We start from the raw sequence: 27,661 nt of genomic DNA on the forward strand, positions 1-27,661 counted from the left end.
CTCTTGGTGTTTTATATCCCCTCCTTCCATTATTACCAGGTATTTGTATCCCGTCTCATCTATGGGTGTTTTATTATTATTATTATTATTATATTATTATATTTATTATTATTATTATTATATTATTATTATTATTATTATTATTCATTATTATTATTATTATTATTATTATTCTGTACATATCAATAAAAGTTAGGTGGTATTTATTTTAGCTTTGGAACCACTGCAGGCGAAATATATATCTTGGACGATTAGATGATGAGGGACATAATTAGATGCTAGATTCTCTCTCTCAACCGAGGAAATTTAGATGGATGACCACTCTCGTAAGTAATCGAGTAACAAGTACCTACTCGATGCTCCTCTGCTCCTATTATTGACGTAGAGGAAGGCAACTAATTTGCAAGATACTTGATTTACGCGCTTTTATCTTGTATATATCTTTGATAAAAGCCACTTTTTAACAAAGGATCTTTGAATTTATTTAATTACGTCACGTATTTTAATGATACACGATACAGCGCTTTTTTTTCAGCTAACTTAGATTTTTATTTCATAGTCGAGTTTAAAGCAAACAATATAACAATTTTAATATTCATCATACACTGTACAAAATTCTCTCTCTCTCTCTCTCTCTCTAACAACAGCAAATGAGTTTAGTTCAATAATTAAAGAACCATACTGCTCGCAGTACATTAGCAGTAACGATTGAACGAAATAATTGTCTTGAAAAGTATTACAATCTCAGTATCCTGGGTTACTTAACAAGCATCACTTATGCGTTTTTATCTCTCTCGACCATACCCCCTTGGTCACCCATACCCCCTTGGGCATGATGCACCGTTATCTTCAATGACCCACAAACTCTCCTATAGAACCGGGTATCTGGATTCTTTGCAAAGCGAGTCCAGGTATTTCGTTTTTATGAATAGATTTGTTTTACCCACGAATATTTTCAGTTCGTTATGTCCCCGTGGGCGGGAGATGGGGAATAGCGCCATCAGTGCACCTCATGCGTTGCACTGTATGCATTACTTAGGGTTCTGTGCCTCGTCCCTCCGGCCCCTAGCTGCAACCCGCTTCATTCCTTTTGCTGTATCTCCGTTTATATTCTATTTCTTCGATCTTACTTCCTCCTGTTATACCTGTCAGACCTTTCTACTCTCAACTTCCCTTTCGGAGCTGAATGACCTCGTGAGGTCCCAGCGCTTGGCCTTTTGAGGTAAATCTTCTATTCCTGTTCAGTTCGTTATGAAAGTTCATTATCCTCAACTGCGGACAAGTTCGTCATCATAAGAAGGTTACTGGCTTTTTCTTACCAGTGTTGAGGGTTGATAATAAGAGAAAATTGGAAAACTTCAGGGCCGTCCCGTAATCAGGGTAATCAATATTCTTACCAGGAATCTCAGTCCTCACTATTTTAATGACATCCTCGTCTTGAATACGTCCCCGTTTTGGTTATTTTGTTCCGCGTCCAGTTTTCTCGTCTAATAAGTTCTTGTTCCAAGTTTTCTTCTTCTTTTTTTTTACGTAATGAACGAATCTCAATCCCGGTAAAATTCTCCGACGAGAAAAGACATTCATTTGCAAGTTTCCTTTGCGTAATTGTTAGATTCATTCCCCGCAGGAAAAAAATGAATAATTAAAAAAAATTATTATTTTTTTGTTCGCGCAACGAATTCAGTCTGAATAAGTGTTGACAAATCTCTGCTAATCTTAATTTTCTGCGCTCACTGAATAAGGAGTCTTTATATTCTCTCTGGCAGCGTTTCAAGGAGAGACCGGCGTTCGTCGTTACATTTTAAAGTAACTGTATCATTTTGCTGATATTGTGACGAAGCTGGATTGTGAAGCCAAGAATTCGGGCTTGGAAATTCTGCCTGAGTGGCAGTGGGTTACAATAACGCCTGGAACCTGGAGTGAGAAAGTGAAATAAGAGGTAGAAGTCTGAATAGTGGCTACGGGTTGCATAGTTAAAGGAAAAACAAAAAGTTTTCCTGCAGGAAATCTTTTGTTTTTAGTTTTCTGTAAAAAGAAAACTATTGTGCCGGCTTTGTCTGGCCGTCCGCACTTTTTTTTTTTTTTACCACACTTTCCGCTTTCCAAACTTTTTCCGTCCACCCTCAGATCTTAAAAACTACTGAGGCTAAAGCGCCGCAAATTGGTATGTTGATTACCACCTTCCAATCATCAAACAAACCAAATTGCAGTCCTCTAGCCTTAGTATTTTTCATGTTATTTAGGGTTTAAGTTAGTCATAATCGTGCTTCTGGCAACGATAAACGAACTGGCCACCAAGGGGCCGTGGTTAGAGTATCATGGGCCGAGGCTCAGCATTATATCGAGACCACCGAAAGATAGCTCTATTTTCGGTGCCCTTGATTATATGCTGTAGCGGCTGTACAGAAAACTCGATTGCACCGAAGAAACTTCTGCCCATATTTTACTTGTTAACTTTGCAGCTAATATTCTCTGTTCATACTTTGACCTCCATTTCACTTTCTCACTCATGTTCCTGGCTTCATTGTTAACCCATTGCCATTCAATCAGGATTCATAATATCTGTTGCATAGTTATAGTAGGTATTTACTAAAGATCACCCATCCATTTGCTGGTGAAACCAAATACAATAAACCATGGTAGGGGGTTTGGGTCGGAGGGTATTAATGCCATCAGTGCACATCACACGGTGCGCTGTAGGCATTACTCATTTAAGTTTCTTTGCAACGTCCCATCTCTTTCGTTCCTTTTACTGTACCTCCGTTCGTATTCAGCTTCCTTCCATCTTATATTCCACCCTCACTCAACACTTGTTTCATAGTGCAACTGCGAAGTTTTCCTCCTATCACACCTTCGAAGCCTTTTTACTCTCAATTTCCTTTCCCTTTAAGCACTGAATGACCTCATAGGTTGCAGCGCTTGGCATTTGGCCTAAATTCCATGGTCATTCCATCCCGAAGCTTTTGACCCTTAATCCATTTTTTTTATTTGATCTATTTTTGCAAGACCTAGGATCGTCCCAAATATATAAATATCACGAAAGAGCTGAATCGTCTCGTTTGGCCCAGATTAACCTTTCGATGATATTCTCCTCAAAGTCAGGTAGATACGTCTCCATATTGATATGATATCTCTTGAAAAGTTTTACAATGATATCTCTCCTGCTTTACATTCCCTTGCCAACGTTCCATACCGAGCTCAGCTGATCGTTCATCCCAATCTCTGCCACTCATCAGAATCAATTAATTATAACACGCGCCCGCACCCCTCAGTCACATCTGATTCGGGTATCACCTCTGAACAATCCTTCTTTGGACAGAGATTTTAGGGGTTCTTGTTTGATGAATGTGAGGTCAAGTGAGGGAACGAGGTCTCTGTTCCTGCTAATAATTTTCCTTGTGTTCGTATGGAAAAGATGTGGTTATGTTTGCATCGTGAATGCCAGTGGCTCTTTGGACAGGGTTTTGAGCGGCTGTTGTTTGATCAATGTCAAGTCAGTAGGAGAATGAGGTCTGTGTTCCTGCTAATTTTACTCATGTTCGTATGGTAAAGGTCCGGTTTTGCTTACAGTGTGAGTGTCTGTGTATGAGAGAGGTACAGTCATGTTTTAATATTGTTGATACCCTAGGAATCTCAGATCAAGAAGAATATTTTACCTGGGTTTATCTCGTTAGCGATTACAGGTGCGTTTCTTGGAGAGAGAGTATGAAATAGTTTAGGAAATGACTCTATCAGGGTATAAAAGAAAGAGGGAACTCGGCTACTGTAGGAAAGAACGTAACTTCGAAGTTAACAGACATGAAAAAAGTTACCAGGAAAAGTTGAACAGGAGAAAAAAGGAACGGTTGAAGAAGAAAGTCAAGAAGCAAATAAAGAGGAATGCAAAGTAGCATGAACGTTCTTGATATGAAGGGAAGCATGGAAAGTAAATTGAGGGGAAATCGTGGTTTATATAAACTGTATATGCGTTAGGGGGAAAAATGACAATTAGAGTATGCGATATTTATTTCATATGTAGGAAGTTATAGGGACCGGAAAACAGATGATGAACATGGTAGAAATACGTACAGCCAAATAAAAAAGAATATACATAGTAACAATATAAAGCAATCCATATGATTAATAAGAATTATAACAAATTAAATCAGTAGGTGAAAGCGTTCTCGAGTAAAACCAGACGCTATGGTAATTCCGAAATCTTGAGATTGCCAATTATCTGGTTACCATCCGGGATAAGACCACTTAAAGTGACGCCTGAGGAGATGATTTGTATAACAAAAACATTAATGAGGGGTGAGAAGGATGCTGAACTTAACCCGGTATCCTGAAAAAGTACCGCCAGTGCACGTAAGCATTACTTGAGGGTCTTTGCAGCGTTCCTTCGGCCCCTAGCCGCAACCCCTCTCGTTCCATTTACTGTAGCCTACCCTCGTTCATTATCCCTTTTTCCCATATGCCTTTCCACCATCCTGACCTGTTTCACGGAGCAACTGCAAGATTTTCCTACCGTCACACATTTCAAACCACCTTACTGCTAATGACCTCATATGCGCCATCGCTTTAGTTAATGTTTGAATATATAATGAACTGGTTTCAGGGCAATATATTTCTGTGGGTGAATACGCCGATTCCGTCACTCGCTGGACTAGCGGAACAAAGACCTCTCAGTCTCGTTACCTTCTGAGTACTTACTGATATGATAGCAGTCTGGAACTCTGGGACCTCCGTGTCACCTCCTTCTGTCCGGTAGGGGGATGGGGGAGGGAGGAGGGTGAATGTATAGGTGCGAGGGGGAGGAGGAAGAGGTGGAGGATTACTGGTCGAGTCTGAGACTCGCCTAAGCATTCACACATACGCCAGTCGCTATCTAGCACTCGTGAAGAAGAGAGGGAGGCGGCTGACTAAAAGGCAAAACGAGAGCTCTCTGGTCGCCCTCAGTCGTAGCTCGTACTCCGGTAGTGGTTTACTATTTATTGCCTCCCTTCGCCTCTGATCGTTTGGTTGTAAAAACTGGGGTGGAAGTATATAATCTTTACGCTTAACTTTTTTGTTTTCTTAAAGGGGCAAGTAACAATCTAGCCGTGGATAGAGATATATTACCCTTATTTTAAAAGTTGAAACAGTAGAAGTGTATCATCACCAGGAGAGATGCGGTGGCGAAATCTCGTCGGATTCCTGGGCATTCTTTGCGTAACAGGTAAGTCTGAAATAACGTCTTTGTTGTCGTTTCAAAAAAATGGTCAAGCGTATACGTTAATGGATTTTACGCTAGGGACGTAATGAATTGTCCATATGTGGTGGTTGGAGCGGTGTAGTTGTTCATTTGTTCATTGTTTTATTACGATTCGACGGTACTTTTGCGAATCGTAATTTCATGTTTAGTAATTTAGTATTCGTTGGTGAATTTTAAAAAAATGTGTTAAACCCTCGGACGTAAGTTATTTTAGCTAATATAACCGTACGGGAAAAAATTAGCCTTATATATAAGTACTTATATATAAGTACTCTTAACAGATTTACCTCTCTTCAGTGGTATAAACAAGGATTAAAAACAGAATTGGTAGTTTTATGAATGGCGTGAGGACATCGTAAGAAATGCAACGTTCGCAGAACCTGGAAGTTATATGCTTTTTGTAGGGCATGGCATTTATGGTGCCTGGAATTCAACTGGAACTGGCTTCGGGTGTTCCATTGATCCACAGCTTAAGCAGACCGGTATTCAGACTTCGCTGGTAACGCCAATATTTTAGTGATTCCTTGGAGCTTCGGGACATAAATGTAAAAGTTTCCCGCGAATTTCTTAAGTGTCGCAAGAACCACCTCGCGAAATTATAGGCCCTCCATGTGGTACTAAATTTCAGCTAAACGATTTGAGTTCGTAATGGATATGGCACTACTGTGGTTGACGCGAGCTTCTCGTTGTTTTGCATATCCGTACGAAAAGGGAAAATTACCCGTTTCGTTTTCCTGGTTTAATTTTTTTTTCTTGGTAAGTCGTCAATCCGGTTCTGGATTCTCTCCCGCTTTCTTCGCCCGAGTTTTTTTATCTTTTGTTTTTAATTCTACGAACCTGTTGAATAACAGCAGCATTCAAGGAAGTTTCCCATACGCTGTAAACAGAAAGAGGAATTAAATGGTGCTAGTCTTAAAATGACAGTTAACTTTCCCTACTTTGAAATTTAGATATCTTACGTTCACTGTTGATAAATGCATATTATTAGTAACGCCACAATACGCCCAAGCGCTCCGAACACCGAGATATGAAAGATAGGTATATTGTGACCCTGTTTTCAAGGAAGTGATTGTGAACCCTGTTTTCATGAAAGTAAACAAGACCCCTTTTTCAAGAAAGTAAACCTGACCCTGTTTTCAAGAAAGTACGTAATTGTGACCCTGTTTTCAAGGAAGTAATCCTGACCCTGTTTTCAAGGGAGTAATTGTGACCCTGTTTTCTAGAAAGTAATTGTGACCCTGTTTTCAAGAAAGATATCGTGACCTTGTTTTCAAGAAAGTAATTGTGACCCTGTTTTTAAGAAACCAATTGGGACCCTGTTTTCAAGAAAATAATTTTGACCCTGTTTTCAGAGAAGTAATTGTGACCCTGTTTTCAAGGAATTAATCTTGACCCTATTTTCAAGGAAGTTAATCCTTACCCTGTTTTCAAGGGAGTAATTGTGACCCTGTTTTCTAGAAAGTAATTGTGACCCTGTTTTCAAGAAAGTAACCGTGACCCTGTTTTCAAGAAACCAATTGTGACCCTGTTTTCAAAAAAATAATTGTGACCCTGTTTTCAGAGAAGTAATTGTGACCCTGTTTTCAAGAAAGTAATTGTGACCCTGTTTTCAAGAAACCAATTGTGACCCTGTTTTCAGGGAAGTAATTGTGACCCTGTTTTCAGGGAAGTAATTGTGACCCTGTTTTCAGAGAAGTAATTGTGACCCTGTTTTCAAGAAAATAATTGTGACCCTGTTTTCAAGAAACCAATTGTGACCCTGTTTTCAAGAAAATAATTGTGACCCTGTTTTCAGAGAATTAATCATGACCCTGTTTTCAAGAAAGTAATCGTGACCATGTTTTCAAGAAAGTAATTGTGACCCTGTTTTCAAGAAAGTAATCATGACCCTGTTTTCAAGAAAGTAATCGTGACCATGTTTTCAAGAAAGTAATCGTAACCCTGTTTTCAAGAAAGTAATCGTGACCCTGTTTTCAAGAAAGTAATCGTGACCCTGTTTTCAAGAAAGTAATCGTAACCCTGTTTTCAAGAAAGTAATCGTGACCCTGTTTTCAAGAAAGTAATCGTGACCCTGTTTTCAAGAAAGTAATCGTGACCCTGTTTTCAAGGAAGTGACAAATACCAACGACGAAAAAGATTCAATATTGAAGGACCATTATGTCTCGATGGCCGTGCCGCGATAGGAAACTGTTGATCCAATTTATCCCAGAGACTGTGCTAAAGAAGGAGACAGGAGTCCTATTATACGCTAATGACCGCGGAGAGGGAATCAGGTAGCTCTGTTTTGCCCCGAGGTAACACCAGAAAAAAAATAAAACCTTTACGTATAGGTTGCGGATGACTGGTGGCTTATTTCAAATGGAGACAGTGTCAGGTGTAGTGGTTGGTGATGGAACCTGATATGTGACTTAAAAGGGTAGGGTGTTTTGCATTCTTTTCAAAAGTATTCATGATGCTGGAAGTCGGTGATGGCCAGATGGTTGTAAATTACCTTTCAGTGGAAAGACTCTGCTCTATTTCAACCTTAACAATAAACGGGTAATTCTGATTTGCTGATAAGCTACGTGGAATCAACTACTATGAGTCCTTTTCCTTTTAATCCTTTTGATCATTAATTAGTAGTGATCAATGCACAGTCCAGATGCCTGATAAAGATTAAAGATGAGAAAACAGTGATCACATTCACTTAATCATGCTCAAGGCAAAGTGACCCCAGTAGGGGCTTAGTGTCATCAGTGTCCCTCACGTGGTATACTGCAGGCATTACTAAAGGTTTTGTAGCTTTCCCCTCGGCACCATAGCTTGCATCAACGTTTTAGCCTTTTACTTTACCTCCATACGCGTACCCCTTCTTCAAGCTTACTTCCCAACCTCTTTAACTCCCTCTTGGCATTGTCGTAAGTACTGAAAGGGCTCCAGTGCTTGGTGTGTGACAGCCTAAATTTCATGTTCAAATTAAAATCAAAACTAAGTTCCTCTTCGAAATCTAAAGAAACGGGAATATTTGGTGGCGACCAGTTCACTAAAATGAGAGACTGACTTTATATATGACGTTTTGTGGTTTATAATAAGAAGACAGGGATGTTTTGAAAATTATTCTGGGGGTTGGGGGGGGGGGGGTCGGGGGGGGGGGGGGGCGAGCACTGGCGAATTTCGTCGCTTGAAACATCTACCAAAGGGAAGATAATGTTGATACACTTCACCCCAGAGACCAAATGTGGGAAGATAGCCGCTCGCTCTGTCCTCAAAAATCTTACGAGAGAAATGTGTGTTAGGTACACTTGCCCCACAAGACCTTTTATGTTTTAATGCAACGAAGGTTTAACAAGTTAATACTGAAAAAAATGTGAATTTGAAATGTGAGGGAGATTCACTTGTTGAATGCACGAAATTAAATTCGTTCTCGAAATGAGCTTCATTTTGCAAGTCTGGTTTTTTCTTCCGTGTGTCGTTCCTCGGTTAATGTTTCGGGATTGGTAAAATTTTCTAGGCTGTCAGTATGATATATATTTATGTATATATATATAATATATATATATAAGATATATATATATATATATATATATGAAATATACAGTATATAATATATATATATATATATATATATATATATATATATAAATATAATATATTATATAGTATATATATAATATGTATTACGCATTTTTTCACCTTTGCATCGAATAAGTGTTATTAATCAAACATTTGAAAAAAAATTTTTTAATGACATTGTAATTTTTACAAACATTCACCCACAGCACAGACACCCATGTATGTTTACATTGATATATATTCACGAATACTTCATATTTTTCCTCATGTATACATGTTTATGTATATATGCACATTATATACAGACTATGTATGCATATCTTTGTTGAAGGATGCCCTCTCTAATCGCCATAAAGGTTATAGTTTATTTTACAGCTTTATATTTCGCAGACTTCTGTTAACCTCAACGGAAACTTGAGAGTGGAGGGGAAACATTAGATTTATACGTATGCATGTATGTAAGTATATAATGTGCATAAACATATATATCTAATAAAAGGAGCCCATAAAAAACGCCAAAATATAGAGAGTAAGTACTATATTTCAGAGGCTGGTATTTCTTCAGTCTCTGAATTCTAGTACTACTTAGACTTTTTATATTTTGGCGTTTTTATGGGCTCCTTTTATTAGATGTAAATCTGTTGTAACAAGACATTTTTTCCAGTTATATATGTATATATACACATGTGTGTATATATGTGTGTATGTGTGCTTGTTAAATTTAACCACACAGAGAAAATCTTATTTGCAAAATGAAGCTGATTACGAGAACGAATCTAACTTCTTGCTTTCAACGAGCGAATCTCCCTCATATTTTAAGCTCTCGTTTTCTTACATTATCATAATAAACCTTTGCTTTAAATAGAACATAAAGGTCTTGTGGGCAAATGTACCAAACACTAGTTTCTCTCATATGAATTTTGAGGACCAAGTAAGCGATCATACTAAACATTTGGTTTCCGACGTAAAATCTATCAACTATATCATTCTTTTGGGAGATGCTCAAACAATATATATATATATATATATATATATATATATATATATATATAATATATATATATGTTACGCAAAATGTGAATAATTGCCAACTGTGTACATTTTGCAATTAATTTTGCCTATTCTGTACAATTTGCAGGCACCAAGCGCTGCAAATTGTACACAATAGGCAAAATTAATTGCAAAATGTACACATTTGGCAATTATCTACATTTTGCGTAACATATATATATATATATATATATATATATATATATATATATATATATATATATATATATACATATATACATATATACACACATATAGATTGTGTGTATGTATATAATATATTTGAGTGTGTGTACCTAGGACACCAACCCACTCAACTCATACAATCTATATAGATTAACAGTAAATTTATGCAGAAGCGTCCGAATAGCCTATTTAGTATTCCCATGAACTCAGACCCTGAAGTAATTACTGCACAGCCGTTGCGTGCCACATACCAGCTAAATGGGCAGTGTGCTATAGTATTATACGGTCCTATTTTCTTTTGTTCTTAAATACCACATTTCTGCCTTGCTTTCAATTTCGATTTTATTCTCATTTTGGTACATCGAATAAGTGTTATTAATCATCCATTTGTGTAATGTGATTTCGCTATTAACAAGCATAGATACACAAGCACTTGTATGTTTACATAGATATATCACCCATACTCTATTCCCGTGGGGGAGGGGGTAGTGCCATCTGTGCACATCCTGCGGTGCACTGTATGCACTACTTAGATTCTTAGCAGCGTCCCTTTGGACACTAGGTGCCACCCTTTTCATTCCTTTTTACTATACCTCCGTTCATATTCTCTTTCCTCCGTAAGGGGGGCGGTTAGAGCCGTCAGTAGACCTCATGCAGTGCACTGTATGCACTACTTGATTCTTAGCAGCGTCCCTTCGGCCCCTAGCTGCAACCCGTTTCATTCTTTTTACTATACCTCCGTTCATATTCTCTTTCTTCTATCTTACTCTCCACCCTCTCCTAACAGTTGTTTCACAGTGCAACCGCAAGGCGTTCCTCCTGTTACACTTTTCAAAAAACCACCTTTATACCCACTTTTCGTAATAGCTCTGCCTCTGGCCTAAATCTTTACAGTCCTTTGCTCGTTCAACCCATACTCTATATATCTCCCAAAATCTGTGACTAACAGCATTATAAATACCAGATTTGAGGCTCTTGTGTTTAGGGTGTCGGTGTTCACCTTATTCCACATCCTCGTAGAAAGGGAGTTCATGTGTTATCTAAACATTAACCAGAAAAAATGGTACTCATCTTCGCCTGAGACCATACACGCACAAGCTCCTCAGTGGCGTGGTCGGTATGGTGTTAGTGGCGTGTCACCTCAGTAGCCGTGAGTTCGATTCTCGGGCATTCCATTGAGGTGTGAGAGATATGTATTTCTGGTGGTAGAAGTTCACTCTCGACGTGGTTCAGAAGTCGCGTAAAGCCGTTGGTCCCGTTGCTGAATAACCACTGGTTCCATGCAACGTAGAAAAACCATACAAACAAACAAAGCATACACGCACACTCGCGTATGTCAAGAGGGAAGTTTTGGGTTCTTACTGAGTGGGAAGATACACAATATATATATATATATATTCGATATATATATAGATATATATATATATATATAAGATATATATATATATATATATATGGTGTGTGTGTTGTGTATATATATATATATATATATATATATATATATATATATACTATAAATATTATGTTATATATATATATATATATATATATATATATATATATATATATATATATATATATATATATATTGTGTTGTGTGTTTTAATATAGAAAATAATGTCATCGTAATACGGTAAATGCAGATGTAGACTATTGTACCTGGACAGAATTCACACTTGCTTGAATAAGTTTACCTAATTTTCATCCTAAACTTACTATAGTAGATTCACATCAACCGTGCTTTTGATGTCTAGTTGACATATGCAGGATGTATGTTCCACCTCTCCTGAGGGATAATTCTATCAAAAGTATCCATCCTAGAGCGAGACTGATGGCTCCCAGCCCTGTGATTGGCTTATCAACAGCCAATCAGGAGCGTCGTAAGGGACTGGCCTAGACATCAAATGCACGGTTGATGTGAATCTACTATAGTAATTTTATCCCTTGCACATAGAGAGAGACTCAAGGTGCTGCAGTGGTGACGCAACTCCTCGAAGGTATCGGTACAAAAATAGCATTTAACGGAGTAAATATTTCATCCAAGCCTGGAGAGACCCGAGTTGTCACTCGCAATAATGACTGTTAGTATTTTATTCCATATTTCTTGATACTGCAGGTTATTCATTTACTTATTTTCATGCGTCTATTTACGAGTTACGAAATTATCTGTCCTTTTTGGGAAAAAATAAATACTAAGACTAGTTAGCGTAATTATGATAATAAATTGCAATCTTTAATGCTACCTTAAACTCGGTGTTTTCTTTTGGGACTTTGCAAATTCTGTTACGTTCTCCAGCTACATATTGATATGTGAAATTTATAATGAATATATTACATAATCTTCGAATTACTGCGTTCGACAGTTAAATATTGATATGTGAAATGTATAATGGATATATTACATAATCTTCGAATGACTCCATTGCAAAAAAATGATCAATTTTCATGGTAGAAAGTGAAGGATCATACCCCTCAATAAAGTTGAGAATGGAGTGAGTGAATTTCAACATTCCAGACTGAATTAAACAAAATGCTTATTGATTATCGGCGTATCGCTTCAAGCATCGACTTCAACTTATTGGTAATCTTTAAGTATATCGTCTTGGGAATAGATCTGGAAAAAGACGAAAGTCTTGGCAAATATTCGAGTTCCAGAAGATAGAGAAACAGTGAATTTGCTTGATATTTCATCTTTGATTATGTGTCATTCGTATTAATGCACATAAGGACAAGACCTGGACTTGCATAGCTCTGCTGTGATTGCCCTGATCAAGGTGATGTCACTGTGCGGTAGACTTGACTGGTCAAAATCGTCAGAGAAGTTTATTGCACCTCACGTGGTGCACTGTAGGCATTACATAAGGTTATTGGCATCTTCCCTTCGGCCCCTAGCTGCAATCTCTCATATTCTCCACTTCCGTTCATATTCTCTTTTCTTCCATCAGGCTCTCCACCCTCTCTTAACAATTGATTCATAGTGCAACTGCGAGATTTTTCTCCTGCTATAAGTTCCTCGTTGGACGAGTGGTTTGTATGCTTGCCTACCGATTTGGTAGTCGCGAGTTCGATTCGCCGCGAGTTCCATTCCACGCTCTGCCAACCTGGAATCAGAGGAATTTATTTCTGGTGATTGGGAATTAATTTCTCGATATAATGTGGTTCGGATCCCACAGTAAGCTGTAGGTGCCGTTGCTAGGTAACCAATTGGTTCCTACCCACGTAAAAATATCTAATCCTTCGGGCCAACCCTAGGAGACCTGTTAATCAGTTCAGTGGTCTGGCTAAGATATACTTTCTCATGTTATACCTTCCAAACGTTCTTACTGTCAGTTTCGCATTCAGCTCTGAATGACCTCATAGGACCCAGCGGTTGGCATTGGGTCCAATTCCAGCTTTGTATTCCACGATTTCTTCTCATTTTTTTTAAGATGAGCTCATTGCTCCAAGTGCCGCATCGAGGGAGAAGTAAACGAAGAAGCGGTAACCCAAACTATTGTGATTCAGGAAGTGAAATTATCCAGCAGCCCAGCATAGATAAGTATATTCCTGAGTGATCCGGGCTCATCTCGCTTGGGCAACGGAGCCCGGGGTTAATAACGAAGAAGTATAGATGGCGGGTGGGCGTGTCGATCGCTGAGAGGAAGAGAAACCGGTTTTTTTGGTTTTTTTTTAAAGGTTCCTACGTAACTTTTATGGCTCCTCTGATGCCTTGACCTTGAAAGAGTCATGCAACTGTAATATGCTCTAGTTGTTTTTGGATGTGCTGTTTATTTCTTCCCTTCTTAAGGTAATGGATAGAGCCCCACCCTTGTAATACCATGCTACATCTGTCCATCAAGCTGCCCACCTCTCTCTCTCTCTCTCTCTGCTTTTCATACTATGAATAACGTCGTTAAAGGTATAGTACATACAGTAAATGTATAAGAAAAAAACTCATATTACACTCAGTTGTAGAACTTGTCATGTATAATTTTTGTTTTGTTTATTGCTTATTACACCCAGTTGTAGAACTTGTCATGTATAATTTTTTTTTGTTTATTGCTTCTACACTCAGCTGTAGAACTTGTCATGTGTAATTATTTTGTTTATTGCTTATTAGACCCAGTTGTAGAACTTGTCATGTATATTTTTTTTGTTTATTGCTTACTACACTCAGCTGTAGAACTTGTCATGTGTAATTATTTTGTTTATTGGCAAAATCTTCAAATATAGACATTTTTTAAAGCAAGATTTACAATGCTCTTGTATTGGAAATGATAAACTCGATGAAAAATTATGATGATGAAGCTGTATAGTATATAGATGTGTGTAATTTTTCTGTGTGTTGTTCCCGCCACCACCATGACAGTCTTAATATAAAAAATCCAGTCCGTGGTCGCTTTATCTTACCATTGGCTCACAGAAGTACACAGAATTAAGTGAATGAAGTAGTTTTGTTCAACTAAACGGGCAATAAACTCCACTTTTATACATCCTGTCTTGACCCTCTTAAATAACCGTCATTTTATTTTGCTATGGATGTAATTGTTTTGAGTAATTCGTCGTATAAAAGAGACATAGTTATGCATATCATGTTGTGATGTATATCATGCACAGCGTCAATAACCCAGATGATGTGGCGCCAGTTTTAGTGACTATCAATCAAATCAAATCTATAACATGTAACGGAAACAACTAGCAAGATGAAAGGGTAGAATTAAAGCTGCACTGATGAAAGACTAGTAAAAGTTTTACTGAAGACTTGAGATCAGTACTTTAAAAGAATGACGAAATATGACATTTCTCAAGCTACGATCTTGATATAAAGTTAAAGGTACGCATAAAATACTCGAGCTTTACGAGTGCTCTAGATGACGAGGACAAAATTCCTCATAAAGCTTGAAGATTTTGACTGTATCTTTACCAATATATCATGACTTGAGTTCAAGAAGTATCTTATTATACTCCCCAAAAAAGGGTGTTATTTTCTCCTCAATATTTTTATTGTTGCTTTTGTTAAGAAACCACTGTATAGTCCTCTGGGACAAGTCGACACATCATTAACTTACTTTGCAAGTTCCACAGAATAGGAAGTCCTAATTAATAAACACTGGTAAAAGGTTTGAATAATCATAATTAATTCAGTAGTATATTAATATACATAATAACAATAAGTAGAACTACGAGTGTAAACAGTACCAGATGCAATTAAAGCGATTTGCATACATGAATAGATAATGGAAAATAGGCTCATATCCCCTGAAGTATAGGTATATAACCAAACGCGTGGCTATGACGCAGACCAAGATTAGAGGATAATGGTATATGGCCCGAATCACTCGCCCACACACATATATATGGCAACGAACCTCCCCCCCACCCCCCCCACCACCCCAACGTTATCCCCATACACCCAAGAACCTCAGTTGTAGATCACTTGAATTAAAATGATAAGTTAAAAAGGAAAGAAAAGGGATATTATCTAATTAAGAATATAATCTTTTTCATTCATCTCTATTCGCGCCTCAGTGGCGTGGTTGGTATGGTGTTTGCTTCCCACCTCGGTGGTCGCGGGTTCGATTCTCGGCCATTCCATTGAGGAGTGAGAGATGTGTATTTATGGTAAATAGAAGTTCGCTCTCGACGTGGTTCGCAAAAGTCACGTAAAGCCGTTGGTCCCGTTGCTGAATAACCACTGGTTCCATACAACGTAAAAAACACCGTTTATATCCGAATTTATCTTCAGCATCGTCAGTTATTATGAAACCTCCCATCCACTTGACAATACCAGAGGACCCCATGTATGGCTGCCGACATCAAACGTCAACAAAATTCGACCTGGTAATCAGTATCCTTAATCAACGAAGAATTAGTTTAACAGACACAAAAACACCCGCGAAACGTGACCTTGAAAAACGCCCGCGAAACGTGACCTGGAAAAACGCCCGCGAAACGTGACCTGGAAAACGCCCGCGAAACGTGACCCGGAAGAACACCCGCGAAACGTGACCTGGAAAAACTCCCGCGAAACGTGACCCGGAACACCAGCCAAACGTGATTTTTGAAGAACGCCCCTCGAAACGTGACCTTAAAGAACACCCGCGAAACGTGACCTTGACCGCATGAATCACTCACTGCTCGCCATTGCTGATTTTAAAAGCTTGCCTTCACGAATAGGAACGCTCCTCGGGGGGGTTAGTTATATTAAATTATATTAAATTAATGGAAAACTATCCCTTGCTATCCCCCACATATCATGGGCAGCTGGACGCGTTCGCTACGGGCTGGTGACGATCATGACAACCCCCTTATTATAAACCGCGGTCGATATAATGATATGCATAATCGAGGGTTATAAAATTTTACGAAAAAAAGGCTAACAGAAATTACGTATGAAAGGGTCGCTCTTAACGACCACTTCTCCCGGATGCCATGGTAAAGAGAACGTTTCCCTTTGTCATGTCTCTCCCGTAGAGAGGGGGGCGGGCGGTTTAGTGCACCTCATGTCGGGTGCACTGTAGACATTACTTAAGGGCCTTTGCAGCGTCTCTTCGGCCCTAGCTGTAACCTCTTTCATTCCTTTTACTGTACTTCCGTTTATATTATATTTCTTCTATCCTCCTGTTATATCTCTCAGACCTAACTGTCAATTTCCGTTTCAGCGCTGAATGACCCAGTAGGTCCCAGCGCTTGGCCTTTGGCCTAAATCCTTTGTTCGTTACCGTGTCTGTCTAGACTGTAGAGCGGATTAACGTAATGGAGAATTTGAATGAAATGAAAAAAAAAAAAAAATCCATTCGAACTCTTCGACCTCTGGTATACGTATATGACTGGGAAGCCATGGTGAAGAAGAGCGAGAGAGAGAGAGAGAGAGAGAGAGAGAGAGAGAGAGAGAGAGAGAGAGAGAGAGAATGTTAAAAACGAGCGTTACCTTTTAAACGCCAAGAGGGATCGGTCATCGGCGTTCGATAAAGAAAGAGGAAAAGACAGGAAAAAAAACGGAGGGGAAACTGACAGCATGAAAGGCTTTAATTACGGGAGGGTGCGGGTGATAGCCTTTGCGCGCGTACATGCACGCGGACTCACTCGTGCTCACATGCCTAAACGTGCATGCGCGCGCGATACGCGCATAGACGACCGCTGAAGCCATTATCATTGAACGATTATATACTCTCATTTACTCTCAGACAATAAGCAGTTACCAATAATATTTATGCATGGGAAATTTGACCACATGAAAAATACAACTGAATATTCATGAATACATGATGAGTTGGCGGCTCTAGTGTATTCATGCCAGTTAAATGCATCTGTGGACTTGAATTCTGGTAGATCTAGGGATTTATTTGGAAATTACAGTTTCCTGTAGTATTTGAATTCTGCAGATCTAGGGATTTATTTGGAATTTACAGTTTCCTTAGATTTTATATGAATCTGGTAGATCTGGATTTATTTGGAATTTACAGTTTCCTGTAGTATTTGAATTCTGGGCAGATCTAGGGATTTATTGGAAATTACAGTTTCCGGTAGTATTTGAATTTCTGGCAGATCTGGGGATTTATTTGGAAATTACAGTTTCCTGTAGTATTGAATTCTGGCAGATCTAGGGTATTTATTTGGAAATTACCAGTTTCCTGTAGTATTTGAATTCCCTGGTAGATCTAGGGATTTATTTGGAAATACAGTTTCCTGTAGTATTTGAATTCTGGCAGATCTAGGGATTTATTTGAATTTACAGGTCTGTAGTATTTGAATTCTGGTAGATCTAGGGATTTATTTGGAAATTACAGTTTCCTGTAGTATTTGAATTCTGGTAGATCTAGGGATTTATTTGGAAATTACAGTTTCCTGTAGTATTTGAATTCTGGTAGATCTAGGGATTTATTTGGAAATTACAGTTTCCTGTAGTATTTGAATTCTGGTAGATCTAGGGATTTATTTGGAATTTACAGTTTTCCTGATAGTATTTGAATTCTGGCAGATCAGGGATTATTGGAAATTAAAGTTTCCTGTAGTATTTGAATTCTGGTAGATCTGGGGATTTATTTGGAAATTAAAGTTTCCTGTAGTATTTGAAAGAAAATTACAGTTTCCTGTAGTATTTGAAAGAAAATTACAGTTTCCTGTAGTATTTGGGTTGCTTATTAAGAATTCACCGTTATTTTTGAGTGGTCGACTATAATTAATTATAGTATTTGGGTTACTTATTAAGAATTTTCCGTTTTTTTTTTTTTTTGGGGGGGGGGGGGATCGTCGGCTATAAATTACCCCCAGGGCCAGTACTAAACACGACGAAATATACATTTGACGCTCCAATTCCTAGTGGCTGTCGTATTCACGGGAACGTTCCTTGCAGTCCTTGCGGAGTTACTGCTTAGAATTGCCCGAATTCTCAAGACTGCCATTTTTTACTTAAAACGCAGTTCTTTGAGGTTTCAAACCACCGGTAACAGCTTCAGTTCAGTAGATGGCTTCGAACAATCCTCTCTGTATGACGTCAATCGCAATAAACAAACGCAGTTCGCGACCAGCGAAAAGAACAAGAGTTAACAAGGAGACGAGAACCTTAACTAAGTTTAAGCCATAATTCGCTTTACAGGTGCTGGGGGCGGAAGTTAGGTCTTAATTCATTAATAGGAATTAATGAGGGAAATTCGGTCTGTCGAGTTCCTCCCTGTGTCGGCGCGGCGAATGTCAACTCAAAGGGAAAAACTTTTTCATTAGGCAAGGTTTCATAGCCTAGGTTGTGAGGTGCTTGTCTGTCAAATATCTCTTTTTTTCGTTATATTTGAATCTTATTAAATATAGGATAATATAATACCGTCCTTATATATATATATATAAAATATCTATATATATATAATATATATATATATATATATATATACTATATTATATATCGCTTTTATTTTTCGAGTTCGTCTCTGCAATTCCTTATAAATCCCTTATATATCATATATATATATATATATATATATAGATATATATGGTAATATAATATATATATATATATATATATATATATATATATATATATATATATATATATACACACACACACACACACACACACATATATATATATATTATATAAATATAATATATATAATACCATAATATATAATTAAGATATTAATATATATATAGTATTATATATTAATATTATATATATATTATATATTGCCTCTTTGAACTTTAACGTTATATTGGAATACCCTGGAAAATATTTTATTGTGTTGTCTCAAATGGTATTTTGAGGGAGAAAGCGACGAAGAATGGTTAAGATTAACAACACGACAAGAACGTATGTCTGACACAGGACCTGCTTATTATTTCTACCCCTAACATCACTCTGCGTCATGTCTGAGTCCCAGGAGGCTTCGTTAAGGAGGAATTGGTTTGTCCTGCAGGTAAACACAAAGGCCTATCCACTTCTCGTCCCAAAGTTTGTTTTCCTTTTCAAACTCTATCGAATTTTCCAGTCCCCCCTTGTTATCTATACTCTGTTTTTTTCCCATCTGTCCACCCGCCTGTGGTGTTTGCGTATGGTAACACTGCGTCCCGGGCTTAAGGTAGTTACGCTATGTGTAAGTTTTAGGTAAATAAAAGGATATCTGAGTGTAGATTTGCAACTGAAAAGTGTTTTAATAATTTGCTGTATGCGAATTACACCGTAAATATTCGAAATAGGATATTATTATAATTGTTAAATGTAACTATCTTAAGCCCGGGACGCAGTGTTACCATACGCAAACACCACAGGCGGGTGGACAGATGGAAAAAGACAGATTATAGTTACACGGAACTCTTTAATCTAATCAGGCATTTTCTGAGACGCTGTTCTGTACGAGCATTTTACGAAACCTCGAAAATTGAAAAAAGGTCCTGGGTGTCGTTAATTCAGTATTGACTGGACGTAAATTAAAAAAGGTGTCACTCCTGGACCTTGAATGACGTTTACGGTTGATTGTCGTGTTTTGTTCTCGTGAATGAACGGCAGTCATTCGTCGTCGTCTAGGGATCAAATTCGTTATGGTGCAAGGTTGTTAAGGCTGTTGGGAAGTGAAGTGTAATTATATCAAAATCAGTTCATTGTTGTATGTAATCATGGTTATGCCGTGACTAGTATACCTAAAGCGTGCGAAGATTTAGAAGGCATTGGGTGCTAATTGTGTGTAAGTTTTACGCTTAAATTCCTGTTGAATACGTAGATTTTAGAGCTGTACCTATTAAATAAAAAAAAAAAAAAATGTGTATTCGTGAATGATAATCATATATTTGTCTTTACCGTGTCAGTATGTTAGAGGATGATAGAAATTCATTTCTCGGTATACTGTGGTTCGGATCTTACAGTAAGCTGTAGGTCCCGTTGCTAGATGACCAATTGGTTCCTAGCCACGTCAGAATATCAAATCCTGCTGGCCAGCCCTAGGAGAGCTGTTAATCAGCTTAGTAGTCTGGTTAAACTAAGATATACTTAGAATGTTAGACGAAATGCAATAGTTGGCTTTAGATTACTTACGTATCTATTTCATTTATTAGCCATTTGGAGAACAGTCTTCATTTAAAAAAAAAATCCCATTGTTGCAACAGCACACATATTCACAATCGCAAGTGACAGTTGGTAAGGTTGTAAAAAAATAAACACTGCATCGAAAACATATAAACTGTTTAATGATTACTAAAGGTTCCGAGGTAGTGTTTGGTACCGGATAGGAGCACTTAACCCCTGACCATATGTTTCGTGGAAGAGTCCTCGAACTCTCTAGATTCCTGCCATTCCAATCTTGTTAGCGAACACACGGACCAGTTGAACTCGACTGTAAGTTGAACGTTCGCAATCATTAGTCAGATAATGAGTTCCTTTCATTTATAGGAAATTGACAACGGTCGTATGTCACTTGAAAAAGAATTAAAAGCAACCTGTCCGGCATCATTTGAAAAAGAAATGAGTACAAACTCTTCTCAGGATCTGGCCACATTTTCCCGTTTGTCACAGTGGAGTTTCTGCATAGTGTATAAATTTAATTTTTCTTCTATTTACTTTACTTAAAATACCGAATTTCATATTGGCACCTTTGTCAAGGAATTCGTTTATGGTTCTATTTGTTGCTGGATTACGTGAAAAATAAGGATTGAATTTGTATCTTTTTTTTCCTTTTTTGTATTCGCCGTGTTTAATGGAACTACTGTTCAGATTCCCATGAGGTTCCACTTGTTTCACTTCGTTTGGTTTTCTGTACAGCCCTCCACAGGGGTGATTCCCACTCTGGCGGCCCCTTGTAGCTACGTATTTAAAATAAGTTGCCTCTTATATTTTAAAACTGTCTTTTAGTGTTTTCTCGTCAGTACCGTAGCTCCTGCAGGATAGGAGAGTCTTTAGTTCTCTTTTAAATTTGCTTACCTCTTTTATGATCTTCGCTTCTGGTAGTATTTTGTTGTATAGTCTTGATAGGCAATATTCAAATGCTCCCTTACCTAACTTACAATTTGTTCTACGTTCAAATAGCCTATCATATGCTTCACTTACACGTATGATCACAATATTCATTTCGGGTCTAAAGAAACTTTGAAGTCTGAACCTTTATCCAAGGTTTTTTTCAATCACCTCCTTTATTGTTAATTGTCAGAGATATGCATTACGAAAAAGTCATACTCTGGCTGTTTGTGAAAGTAACTGTAAATAATACAGAATATTGTAGTATGCTAATGACGTCATCGTATTCGTGAAGGAAAACGGGTGCAGATTATCTTTGTAATTATGCTAATCACTGTGGCAGATGTGTGCAACTTATGATTACCATTTTTAAATATTTATGATTTTTAAAAATTCTACCAGCTAATTCATTGCACTTTGTTTGTGTGTACTTAGTATTATTACTAATTTGTTACGTTATTTAAATTTCTCATTTGAGGTTTTGGAAAAAAATCAATAATTCTCATTCCCGGTGATGGGTAGTGCTGACAGTGCACCTCGCGTGATGGACTGTATGCATAACTTAAGGTTCTTAGCAGCGTCCCTTCGGCCTTTCAAACCTTTCTACTGTTTCAATTTCCCTTTTCGTACTGAATGACCTTATAGGTCTCAGCCCTGGCCGTTTGACCATGGATTCTATATCCCATTCCTTCCATTCCTATACTCTGTTTTTTTCCATCTGTCCATCCGCCTGTGGTGTTTGCGCATGGTAACACTGCGTCCCGGGCGTTTAAATAATATCCTATTTCGAATATTATCGGTGTAATTCGCATACAGTAAATTATTGAAAGACTTTTCAGTTACAAATGTATACCCAGATATCCTCTTATTTACCTAAAACTTACACATAGCATAACTATTTAAAGCCCGGGGTGCTGTGTTACCATGCGCGACCACCACATCCGGATGGACAAATTCATGCAAGGTTTATAGTATTTTATTTTTATCTTCCAGCGCGAAAATGAGACTTTTCACACTCATTCCTGCTTCTATCTTGTGCCTTTTCGTCTACAGTGTATTATTACCTTTCTCTGGTACATTGCTCAGATGCCACTCTGGGAAGTGACTTCACACTTGATACCTTAAATTCTGAGCGCAGAGGCAAATTGGCGTCCAGTTTGATCATAATTGTTAAGAAGAAACAAACTTCACGAAGAAAACGAAGAAGATCAGCGGAGGAAATTGAAGGCTTGATACTATTCGCATCCATGGGTAGCATTTTCCATTCCTCTTGTTTCTTCCACGGCAGACTTTGCTTCCAGGAAGTCTCTGCAGCCACTGGAAGAGCCACTGGAAAGTGCAAATTGCAGCTGCAAATTGTGCAGTGGCTTCAGGTCTATAGGGATAATTACTAGAGGGGAAAAGCGACCCTGTAGCCAGGATGGAGTTTAGTTTCTAAAACTTTTTAATTTTTAGGGGTAAAATTGTTTCATTTAAAATTCAATAATAGATTCGAATGAATGTCCCAACACCCAGAGACACTTTAAATCAACCTCCAGTAAACGACCGAGAAGAGCAACTGCAATGTTTATTTTTACTGTTAAACCTTTTTAATCTACCCATTCTCAATTTCCCTCCAGCGCCGAATAACCTCATAGGTTTCAGCTCTTGGCCTGTGGCCTACATTCTATATTCTATTCTATTATGTATTTATAAATGCATATCTACAAACACACACATACAGAGATTTTTAGAGCGCATACAAACACGTCCTGAAGTAACCAAGAGTAAAACATACCTAAAACTTTCTTCAATAAGTTCTTTTATTATTATTTTTTATTATTACCTTTTTTTTTTTCGCGTGCCAAAGAAAAATGTTGCCGGAATTTCCCGTGGCCCGGATTCTTGAAAAAAAAAGTGGTTGAATTTTGTTTTGGAATGACGTGTGTGTGATCCAACGCATTATTTTTATGCGTTCTCCCCCCCCCCCCCACCCCCCCCACCCATCCATCTCCCAGCACCCCACCCTTAATACCTCATCCCGCGCTCGCATTTTTTACGTTGTTTTGCCACCTCTCTCTCTCTCTCTCTCTCTCTCTCTCTCTCTCTCTCTCTCTCTCTCTCTCATCCACGATACGTTTGTTTATTTATTTATATATTTATTTGTTTATTAATTTATTGAATTAGTTTTTCTTCCCCAGTCACTGATCTGTTTTCTGTATTTTCCACTGCCTTCTATTAATTCTTTCTACCGAACATCATATTCTTTGGAAGCTTGAATTTCAAGTCAGTGGGCCAACCCCCACCCCCACCTCCCCCCCCCGGCCTTGTTACATTTGAATAGGGTTCATTTTCTGGATAATAATAATAATAATGTTTCCTCTTTTAGACACAGTCAGTGTTTCTGTATTACTTAAAAAAAAGGAATATAAAGAATTGCACGACAACCAATCACTTCCGTTTAACAAGAATGACTTCCTTCATCACAATTAAAACACTTTTTTTTGATTGAGCCGCTTCATTTATATCGCACACTTCAATTTGCAACATTATCTGAGTTCTCTCGCCAGACTCCAATTAAATTTGTCACGTTCGCTCAGGCGTTGGCAGTGGCTGACATCTACAATGTGTCCAGTCTGGATCTGCTTCCAATCTGGATCAGTCACACATGAGCACTCGTCTAATTATATGTCTACAATTAAGTAATTCGATTTTGGGTCTATCCTCGCAACGGGGATAGTGCCGTCAGTGCACCTCATGCCGTGCAATGTAGGCATTACGTGAGGTTCTTTGCAGCGACCATCGGCCCCTAGTTGCATCCCCTTTCATTCTTTTACTGTACCTCCATGTATATTCTTCCGTTTTGCTATCTACCTTCTCCTAACTCTTGATTCAAACCTTTCTACTCGTCTCCCCTTGAGCGCTGAATGGCCTCACAGTTGCCACCGCTTGGTCTTTGGCCCAATTTCTATATTGGAGCGCCTCAGTGGCGTGATCGGAACGGTATTAGCCTGCCACCTCGGTGGCCGCGAGTTCGATTCTCGGGCATTCTATTGAAGTGTGGGAGATATGTATTTCTGGTGATTAAGTTCACTCTCGACGTGGTTCGGGAGTCACGTAAAGCCGTTGGTCCCGTTGCTGAATAACCACAGGTTCCATGCAACGTAAAAACACCATACAAACAAATTCTACATTCCATGTTAGTCCATTCCATTTAGCGTCTGTAACGATTTTCCTTTGGTGAAGACAGAAGTTAAACTGAAAATTGACGTTTTAGTAATTTTCAATTAATAATTTGCTTTTTATCATTCATTTATTTTGGAAATAAGATTTGGACCATATCGTTGCTTGTGGCTGCGAAATGCACTGCGGTCCAATAACAGTCTCGTATGTTTCCTCCTACTCCTTACCAAAGCAGAAAAAAAAGAAAAAACTTACATTATGTTTTTTTTTCGGCCAGGAGACGCGTCATTACCTCGAACGACATTGGAACAAAACAAAGCAAAACCTCTTCTGGAAAATAGTACAACTCGTAATCTGTAGGTCTGCATTTTATCCCGCTGGGTGTTTTGCTTCTTTTTATTTCTTTCTTCTCTTTATTCCTTTATTTCTTCTCTCTATTTCTTCCTTTTTTGCTTCCTTTCAAAAAGCAGCGATTTATCTTGAGTTCTCGTGTATTTTGCCACGATTTTATGTGGCAATATTATAAACTCTCTTTATGTGTTTCCAAAAAGGTCATCTTGGGTACATCTACTCCATGTGAATTTTAGTCACTAGACCTATGATGGAGAAAAACGAGTTTACCCGTCTGTTTATGAAAATTTCATGAATATACTACAGTAGCTTTGAACTTGATATGATATATATTTTCACTTTCAATATAAACCCAAACCAAGTTTAAGGATCCTCATAAATAACCTAAAACCTTAAATTTAAGGATGGTTCTCCTTTATTACTGGTCCCGTTTTTTTTTTGGGGGGGGGGATGGTGTTAATGCCGTCAGTGGACCTCATGCGGTGCACTGTAGGCATTAATTAAGGTTAGTTGTAGCGTCCCTTCGGCCCCTCGCTGCAACCCCTTTCGTTCCTTTTACTGTACCTCTATTCTTATTATCGATTTTCCTGCTTTTCCATCCTCCTGTTTCATTTGTAACCTATCTCTGAATGTTTTTTCCTTTCAGCACTGAATGACCTCATATGTCCCAGCGCATGGCCTCCGGCCTAAAATTGTACAGGGTGTCCTATGAAATGCCTAGTACCATTACAAGTGTTTATTTATTGTCATGGTACTGGGACTTTATGGACACCGTATATTCTGAAGGTCAGTGGAAGGTCGAACTTTAGTGCGACTTTTGTGAACGTACCTTCTTGGGCTTTAGAAACCTTCAGAAACCTTGATGTCTTCTGTTCTCTTAGAAACCTTTAGACACCTTGATGTCTTCTGTTCTCTTAGAAACTTCAGACACCTTGATGTCTTCTGTTCTCTTAGAAACCTTCAGAAACCTCGATGTCTTCTGTTCTCTTAGAAACCTTAGAAACCTTGATGTCTTCTGTTCTCTTAGAAACCTTCAGAAACCTTGATGTCCTCTTGTCTCTTTCCGGAAGTGTCGCGCAGATTCATGGAAACCGTTCGAGACCACAGGAAAGATTTATGAGAACTCCAACGCGTCGCTTTTGAGTCTTTTACGCGCATGCGTCATTCATTTCTCTCGCTAAACGCGATGGATTGCGGTGTTCAGTTTGTCGACGCACTCAGGCAGGTTACCTTAAAGTTCTTTACAGCGTCCTTTCGGCCCCTAGCTGCAACCCCCTTTCATCCCTTTCACTGTACCTCCGTTTATATTCGCTTTCTTCCACTCTTACCGCCTGGCTGTCCCCGTCCACCCCCTCCCACACTTGATTCACATTTTAACTGCGAGGTGTTCCTCCCCGTTACACCTTTCATACCTTTCCTGTAAAGTTTCCGTTTGTTTTCGGCGCTGAATGACCTCTTAGGTCCCAGCGCTTGACTTTTGACCCAAATTCTATATTGATTTCTGTTCATTTTTTCCCTGAAGCTTCCGTTGACATCATTCGTAAGTTAGCAACCAAATGGATTATTTTCGCAAGGAAAATCGCGAAGAATTCGTATATTTTCTCGTTTCGGCGGCCAATTATTGTTGCTGTTTAAGCCGTGTTTTCATGTTGTATTAAATGGTACTACGGAATTCATTGTTCGGCAAACATGTTTTTCATTATTCATTTGCGTTCGTGCTGAACTCCAGTATTGCAGAATCCTTTGAGGGCGTTTACTCTGAATATCAAGTCATTTCTACCTTTCTCTTAGTATTTCCTCTTGTTATTGTATGTTGTTTTCTTGTGTTGATATATTCATTTACTGAAGAGTTCCACCATTAGCCAAGTCTTTGTATTGCCCGTGGGAACCCGACCCATCTCTCTCTCTCTCTCTCTCTCTCTCTCTCTCTCTCTCTCCTCCTCCTCCTCGGAAACATATTGTACTTTGGATTTACGCCAAGGTGGTAAAGTTTTCTTCTTGAGTTTTGTACATGACAGTTAACTGCACATGAGTTCCTTTATATTTTCACTTCAGAATGATACGCTCTCTCTCTCTCTCTCTCTCTCTGTCTCTCTCTCTCTTAATCTCATCAGCTCCTTTTACTTTCCATCTTTATTACTCTACCCCTCTTGTCCTCGTTTGCATTCGTGCGTGATAACTAAATAATTGAGGAGCGGGGAGAACGACCAGGCATGTAGTACTATTAGAATTGCCATAGGATCGATGGGGCGAAAGTCTTCGCTCTTACTACTTTTACTACGTCTTTTTGGACCCTTTAACATTTTGACACTTCATCACAGGTTCTAGTCCCTCGTTGGCCGAGTGGATTACTTGCTTGGCTACCAATCCGGTGGTCTGAAGTTCGATTCCCGGCACTGCCAACGTGGAACCAGAGGAATTTACTTCTGGTGATAGTAATTCATTTCTCGATATATCTAATCCTTCGGGCCAGCCCTAGGAGAGCTGTTCATCAGCTCAGTGGCCTGGTAAAGCTAAGATATACTTAACTTTTTTATCACAGGTTCTGTTTTCTCTCCCGTTTAGGCAGAAGTGGTCATCCAGTTCCTCCAATGCTGTATTAAGTTCTTGCATAAGAAAAAAAGGAAATGCTTTATTTAGTTCTTGCTGAAAACGGTAATGGGAAGACAAAAGTCGGAGGGCTTTTGCTTTTGTTTTTTCATTTGTTTTTT

At 38.5% G+C, this 27,661-nt stretch overlaps 1 protein-coding gene across 2 annotated transcripts in view; it reads left to right on the forward strand.

The window, feature by feature from the left end:
• The first annotated feature begins 4,845 nt into the window (after nucleotides 1-4,845).
• The window catches only part of LOC135216931 (uncharacterized), a 427,667-nt gene continuing 404,851 nt past the window's right edge, over nucleotides 4,846-27,661 (forward strand). For both annotated transcript variants that reach the window (XM_064252477.1, XM_064252478.1), the window contains exon 1: nucleotides 4,846-5,197. In XM_064252477.1, coding sequence (XP_064108547.1) covers nucleotides 5,149-5,197 — 49 coding nt within the window. In that variant the 5' untranslated portion in view covers nucleotides 4,846-5,148. The remainder of the gene's footprint in view (nucleotides 5,198-27,661) is intronic.

The sequence above is a fragment of the Macrobrachium nipponense genome, chromosome 6, assembly GCF_015104395.2.
Source record: "Macrobrachium nipponense isolate FS-2020 chromosome 6, ASM1510439v2, whole genome shotgun sequence".
Lineage (NCBI taxonomy): Eukaryota > Metazoa > Arthropoda > Malacostraca > Decapoda > Palaemonidae > Macrobrachium > Macrobrachium nipponense.